The sequence below is a fragment of the Triticum aestivum genome, chromosome 3D, assembly GCF_018294505.1.
Source record: "Triticum aestivum cultivar Chinese Spring chromosome 3D, IWGSC CS RefSeq v2.1, whole genome shotgun sequence".
NCBI lineage: Eukaryota > Viridiplantae > Streptophyta > Magnoliopsida > Poales > Poaceae > Triticum > Triticum aestivum.
This window is the reverse complement of record NC_057802.1, coordinates 385,472,156-385,479,273: the sequence shown is the minus strand read 5'-3', so window position 1 is coordinate 385,479,273 and position 7,118 is coordinate 385,472,156. Positions and strand designations below refer to the sequence as shown.

General features: G+C 53.1%; 1 protein-coding gene across 1 annotated transcript; it reads right to left on the bottom strand.

Annotated features, from left to right (window-relative positions):
* Nucleotides 1-2,562: 2,562 nt before the first annotated feature.
* LOC123079069 (probable glutamate carboxypeptidase LAMP1) lies at nucleotides 2,563-6,637 on the bottom strand. Its single transcript, XM_044501740.1, has 12 exons — nucleotides 5,498-6,637; nucleotides 5,326-5,393; nucleotides 4,982-5,063; nucleotides 4,802-4,894; nucleotides 4,563-4,718; nucleotides 4,365-4,427; nucleotides 4,168-4,255; nucleotides 3,908-3,997; nucleotides 3,726-3,814; nucleotides 3,384-3,500; nucleotides 3,162-3,302; nucleotides 2,563-3,021 (listed from the first exon to the last, which is right to left on the bottom strand). Exons 1-12 carry the CDS (start codon nucleotides 6,566-6,568, stop codon nucleotides 2,839-2,841), a joined length of 2,241 nt encoding a protein of 746 aa, XP_044357675.1. The 5' UTR covers nucleotides 6,569-6,637; the 3' UTR covers nucleotides 2,563-2,838.
* Nucleotides 6,638-7,118: the final 481 nt, after the last annotated feature.

Sequence of the window (7,118 nt, the reverse complement as noted above, 5' to 3'; positions counted from 1 at the left end):
CTAGGGCCCTTGAAGTCCTTAGGTAGACGTCCATTACGGATAGCTGGCACCAAACAAGGGACACCCCCGGTCCTGGTAGGGATACCCACATCAACGGAAGTCGTCAGATAAGCCGGGGGAGGTCTGGTAAGCCGTCAATTGAGGCACTTGCTCCGCTTCTTGGCGCGCTTTGTCCTGGTCTGCTGCGTAAAAGGCTCCATTATAAGCCGGGCCATGGCCAGGGGGCGGGTCATGGCGTCGGACGTTACTTGAGCCGGTTGCTGAGACCATGTGCTGGCTGTAACTCGGGCTCTGGCCTGGACGAGGGGTCGAGTGGATCCTGTCCCGGCTGTAGGAGTATGCCTCTTGCTGCGCCAGTGCTGTCTGAAGGAGTTCCCTGACCCGGCGGGTTTCAATAGCCGTCGGAGAGTCGCCGTCAACGGGGATAGCCGCCAACCGTGCTGCCGCAGCGACCATGTTCTCCAGCGGGTTATTATAATGACTCGGGGGTATTGGTACATACTGAGGCGGGGCAGGGGGCACCTGGGGAGGCCCCATCACTCGTGGCTGAATAAGGGGTCCAGACCCAGGTGCTATGACCCCTGGCGGGTTACTAGACCCTGCTCCTGGCGTGTTGAAGAGGTTGCGTGGATCGTAAACCGGTGGGAGTCGAGATTGGGCCTTTTGATGCCTCCTTCTTATGACCTCATTGGCCGCGTTCTGATCCATCGTGAGTTGGAAGGACTGCGCCTGAATCAGCTGAGTCCGGGCATCGAGAGCCGCCCGCTCCGCAGCCAGCCTGATCCCTTCCGCTGCAAGATCCTCTTTAGCTTTTATCAGATCCAATTTTAACTGTGCCACCTCCGCATCATGCTGAGCTTGATCCGCCGGGTCAACCGTGGCGGTTAACAGGGCCGTCATCTTGTCCGTGAGATCCATTAGCACCTGAGCCGGCGAAGGCACCGGGGTTCCCGCTCCAGCAGCAGGGTTCTGAACAGGCTGCGCACCAGCCATAAAAACTCCAACCTGACTTGGCGGCTCAAATAGGTCCGGAATACTGTCACCATCGGAACAACCCATGAGCCTGTCATCCTGAAGTTGGTACGAGTTTGACTCATCGGTGGCCGACTCGCCGTCAGAGCCGGCGGCCGTCTCATCACCGGACCCAGCTGGATCAAAGGGCCCTCCATGGATGCATCCCACAAAAGTGTGCTTTACGGCAGGCCGGGCCCGGGCGGGTCGTGCGCGCTGAGCCGTTTCGATGAGATCGGCGCAGAGATCCGGCTCAGGTCCCGGTTCACCAATCTTGCCAATGAAGACATGGATTCCGCCGAAGGGGACCCGGTACCCGTACTCAATTGAGCCGGCGTCGGGGCCCCAGTTTGCATCGTCGATGTAGAGCTTGCCGCGACGACTCTTGGTCATCCGGCCCACAGCGTATCCCTTGAGCCCTTCGAAGCTGCCCTTCAAGAACTCAAATCCACCGTGCGCTGGCCCCACGGTGGGCGCCAACTGTCGTGGAATTGTCACGGCAGATGTCCTCGAGCTAGGACTTAGTCGTGGAGCCATCGCAACTAGGAAGCTTGAAGGGGTTATGTGGGACAAGGAACACGAGGGTTTATACTGGTTCGGCCCCTTACGGTGAAGGTAAAAGCCTACGTCCAGTTGGGGTGGTATTGATTAGGGCTACGATCACCAGGGAGCTAAAACTGCTATGCCCGGCTCTCGACGAGATTGTTCTCGTTCTCCCTAAACCGCTGCCGGGTCGTCCCTTTATATAGGGAGGCGGACGCCCAGCAGCCCTTAGAGTCCCGGCCGGCTCATAAGAGTATCCGGCTCGGACTCTCAATCATACTTGCCTTACACTACAAGTTCTACCATAATAACGATTATAACTATGGGCCTTAAGCCGTATCCGGGTCTTAGCCCATCTCTGGCCCATCGTCTTCAAGCTTGTCTCCGGGCTTCTGGCAACGACCATACGAGTAACCCGGCCCCTCCTGGCGGGTGACTCTAAGGTCTATATCCTCAACACCATGTCTTTGTTTTGATGTTTGAAATTCAATGTATGGCATGCGCCGACTGCTCGCGCCCGCTACATTTTTGCGCGCTGCATTTTACAGCGGCTGCTGGAGCCAGCGCTCCCCGCCGCGTCAAACCAGGCGATCGGCGCGCTGCAAACTGATTTTTAGCGCGCCGCGCGTTGGACGGCTATTGGAGATGCCCAATCGCCCAAGCTATTCTGTAACTTCCTATGTCTAAGAAGTCGCCACGTATATGGGGATATATAAATAAATAAAGGGGCACGATCCACTCTTATTGGATGAACCTGTACACGTCGTCCTCATAGAATCTTTCGCGTGCACCCTATTTCTTGATGTATTCTTATCATTTCCGAGGCCCAGGGACCAGGGTGTTGATTACCAGCATATTCTACTTCAACGCGAACAATGACCGGCCAGCAACGGACGAACCAGCTGCCAGATTCATGCAGAAAAATCACAAACCGCACGGTCGTCAGATGTTGTTGCGTGGAGGCTGATGCTGCGGAATCAGGATCTCTAGTGGGACACCACGCCAATAAACTGCGAGATCCATGGCCTCATCCATCGACACACTTTTTGCTGACCAATTTGATGAGCTACACTCTGATGGCGAAAGGTAAAAAATGACACGCTAACTTATTGGTGCTACTCTCTAATGTTTTTGCGAAAATTATTGCTGCTACTCTCAAGAGAGAATCAACAAGGGGGTGATTCGTCAATCATTTATGAGCCAAGTGTTGATTCTTTTTCCCTCTCCCTACTTATTTGCACCGGTAAATTCCTTGCTGTGCTCTGTGCTGATGTCTACTCCGCATCATGTTAGCCTGCCATCCAGGACCGCAGAGGCCTTGGACACGGCCCTTGCACCCCTGTAAATCTCATGCTGCAACAGCCGCCAGGACTCCGACGTGTTGAGCTTCTGCGCGTTGGCCATGGCCGAGACGATGCCGGGGAACGCCTTGGTGCCCCAGTCGTCCTGGTCCGACGACGCATAAATCTGCCAAGGGAGAAAAACCATCGCACATTATTCGTCAAAAAATCATCACCGTGGTCAGTTTTCGGAGTCACTTCAGTTCAGTTCAGACAAGTACAGTAGTACTATGCAACAAGCCTGCAGCTTCGATGCTACGTACTCACCATGTGTTTGTACCACGGTCTCCCCGCGAGCCCTTCTCTGTTGGTAAAGGCTCGCTCTGCCATCATCAAGCGGTCGTTCATCTCTCTGACTTTCAGTGTGCGTTCCCTCGTGTTTAGGCCCCATTTATCTGCTTGCAGCACCTATCATCATGAGGAAGTGCAAGTTTTATAGCTGGAAATTTCGGTGAAAGCTGCTTTCCAGTGGGATTTTTGTTCACATACCTTCTTCTCCATGTGAATTTTCATGGCAGCCTTCTCAAGCTGCTTGATTGACTTGTGCAGAGGGCTGAAACTGACGGCACACCCAGGGCATCCGTCCTCCACAACTTTTGAGCTCTCCTGGAGTAAACAAGACGGCACATAGTCCATGTGTCAAGTAATTATTGGAGCTGCTTCTACACGCCACACTTAATGATAATTTCATAAAAAAAAAGTATGCGCCACTCAATAGAAAAGGCAAGTCTACATCATGATTCTGTTTCAGTTCGCTTGATGAAACTGAATCAGGGGATTACCCTATGTTGTTCAAAAGTTGCATATCTCAGTTGCCAGAAGAGAAGATACCTCCAGTTCAGACGCGTAGGAGACATAATTGAAGGGAATGATCTCATCATCTGCAAGTCTCAAAGCAATCAGACCCCAGACGCTCGCCACTGCACGATCACGCAGTCAAATGGATTAGTCAGCGATATAATGGAACACCGATTCTACTTTTTGAATTTGAAAAGATAGCTCTCGTTCAGTACATGCTACATGTCTGTGGAACAGGGGGTCTCCAAACCGCTGCATCCAAACAAAATCATCGTACAGCGAGTGGTAAACAGGGTACTCTGAAACTGCAAGGGCAACAATATTTAGAGCAGATGCTAGAGGAGTAATAATAACACAAGCTGTAAAGATATGGTTTCCTAGTCTACTGATTTTTTTTAAAAATGAATAAGAACTTGCTATCGAAAGGGAGCATGGTTTTTCAGGCTTATCCACCACCAAGAACATTTTCACTTACATAGTCCATAAGACATGTCGAGTGAAGGGACTCCAATATGCTGGACAAAAGCTGCAAAGTCTGTTCCCGCACCGGCCACTCTTGCAATCTGAAAATCGGAGCTTATCACTTCAGTGTGTTCCAAATCAAATGAAGCTCTCATGATGACTCATTTGTGCCACAACAGAATTATATGACCATTCCATCACTGTACCCACCGGAGGATTCTGGCGAATCATGTAGTCATACAAGGTATGAGACGGATCATCAGGATCGGGTACCTTCAATCAAGAAAAAAGAAAGAAAGGATCGAATAATTAAATAAATTCGGAACCTACTCTCTAGTATGTACTCAGTGCTGCTCATGAAGTTCAAATTATATGCTTATAAAGGCTTTAGGTGCAGAGCTAAAATACCATTCTGCTTGCTTCCTGGATCAATTCATCGAGTTGAGGGGTTGCGCGGGGCACAAGACCTCCAGGCCCAAACACTGATATGTCCACATTCAGATAAGCAACAGCTCTTGAACCAATTATATCGATGTTGTCCTCGGCCCATTCCGTAGACCCTATCTGAGACATTGGATATTTCTACGCTTTAGCGCTTACACCTGAGAATAAGCAAAGCATCTGAGAGCACACGAGCAAGAACATACCAGCGCAAACTCCTCTGCATCCCAACTGCACACGATGATTGTTCGCCTTGGCCTCCATCCTTTCTTTTCTAGCTGGGACAGCCTCTCTGCAATCTAAAAACAAAAGTAGGTACCGAGTCACTATCCTTGATTCAGCAAAGATGTCTTGCATTCAGAACAGATATCACTAAGGATGATTACCTCGAGCATAGCTGCTGTTCCACTGTTGGGATCGACTGCCCCAAATGTCCAGGCATCACGATGGTTGCCTATGATCACATATCTGCAAAAAGAACACAGAGGCAAATTTGAAATTGTTAGCTCTGGCTTGGACATGCCTCAGGGAGAATCCGATGCTTGATCCTAGTATAAAATTTCATAGAATCTAGCCATCGCCTTATAAAATGTATCTTTACCCTTCAGGTTGGCTTCGGTTGATAAAGTAAAGGAACTACTCGGGCTGTAACACCTAATTTACTACTGACTTCATTATCAGAGTTGGCTGTCAGAATCCACGGAAGAATAGTATGCTGTAAATTATTTACCTGTCAGGCTCTTCTTTCCCTTCTATCACAGCAAAGACATTTTCGATGGTTGCTAGGGTGTCATTTCCCTGCGGGTCACAGGAGTAGAAGTGAGAGTGATGCTCAATAATGTAGGCTAGACAAAAAGGGCATAGCCCATGATTCTAGGAGCGCTGTGCTGGGCCCCACTCACGATGTATGTGAGATTCAGCACGGCTGGGCCGGGCCCGATCCGGTACACAGGCGCGCCCTCGCCGCCCTGCCACTCCGGTGGGGCCACGCCGCCGCCCATCGCCTTCTGGATTGTCTCCCCGTCCCTCCCCGACACCGGCAGCGCGGGGATGCCGGGCATCGCCTCGCTCGCGTCCAGCTCCTCCATGCTCAGACGCTCGCAGTCCTCCCCTGCGGCGCACGACGGCCACATCGGCGTGGTCGGGTCGCCGTTCCCGTAGTACAGGGTCCCCACCTGAACGCCGCTTGGCGGGAGCCACCGCGTGTTGGGGAACCACTTCTGCTTCCCCTTGGCCGCGGGACCGCCGAAGTCCTTGGCGTCGGTGTAGATGATCGCCGCGGCGGCGCCGGCGTCGCGAGCATTCCTCACCATGTCCTCGCAGTGGATATCCCCGTAGCGCGCGAGCACAACCTTCCCCGCGACGTCCACGCCGCGGGAGGCGAGGTAGGCGTAGTCCTTCCTGTCGCCGTAATTGGCGTACACGACCTCGGCGGTGACGGAGCCGGAGCCGGAGTAGGCGAAGTAGGTGGGAACGACCTCGGCCGCCGCCTCGGCGTAGGGGTCGCCAGGGTAGGTCTCCTGGACCAGGGGGAAGACGTTGTTGGGGCGACCGGGCCCCGCAGAGAGGGAGAGGGAGCGGTGTACGGGGTAGGAGAGGAGGACGGAGTAGGGCGTGACGCGGGTGGGGAAGGAGAGGGAGGAGAGCGTGGCGCGGACGTACTCGGCCGCGAGGGCGTTGGCCTGGGTGCCGGCGACGTGCGGGCGGAGTGTGAGCGCGCGGAGGTGCGCGGCGGCGCTGGCATTGGAGCCGAGGGTGAGGAAGAGCGCGTGGTAGCGCGACGACGGGGTGGGCGCGTGGAGGAGGTGGTAGGAGGCGACCAGGGCCGCGGCGATGGCTAGGAAGGCGAGGTACCTGCGCCTCCCCATGCCGCTGCCGCTGCCGTTGCCGGCGGCGGGCGCGGGGTAGCGTAGCAGCGGCTGCTGCTTGCCGTGGGCAGACATTGGGCGCGCACTCTCGGGTGCACCGGACATGTCACGGCTGCTGCACTGACGTTGCCACTCTGCCTGTGTATATATCGTCGTCTCGATGACTCCACCATGGCATCACACTCACAGTACAGTAGCACCCCTCTCCCTCTCGGCGTCGTGCTCGGACGGCTGTCCAGCCGCGAGCAGCGGTATGAATCCACCGTATACTTTTGGCGCATAGGTGGGTGGCTTCCATGCCACGAAAATCGCCTCGCGACCAACGTGCTGACTCCACGAGCTACGTGCTGCAACGATTCAACTGCATATGAGTATTCCTGACAAATAAACTAATGTCGATGACCCTGTTCATCCTTAATAAACTTATCTCTAGATCTAAATCGATTCTCAATAAGAAAATTAGTAGTACCTTGAGCAACTAGAGAAATGCTTGTGAAAAGGCAAGTTGCTCTCGGTTGAAGGACGACTGGTTTTAATAAACTCTATCCTTATAAATACGGTTCTTTATATGCTTTCATTCTTTCAGCTCCCAAAAGGGGTCTTGCAAAAACTGAATTATTTTAGATTCTTGTTTTTTTGGCAAGGAGATGATGAA

Bases quoted from the DNA above. Each gene is read 5' to 3' on its own strand.
- LOC123079069 (XM_044501740.1), bottom strand. From the start codon at position 6,568: ATGTCCGGTGCACCCGAGAGTGCGCGCCCAATGTCTGCCCACGGCAAG. The intron at 4,895-4,981 runs GTAATCATCCTT...TTTTGTTTTTAG, and splicing joins GAACAGCAGCTATGCTCGAG to ATTGCAGAGAGGCTGTCCCA. The intron at 4,256-4,364 runs GTGGGTACAGTG...TCCGATTTTCAG, and splicing joins TGATTCGCCAGAATCCTCCG to ATTGCAAGAGTGGCCGGTGC.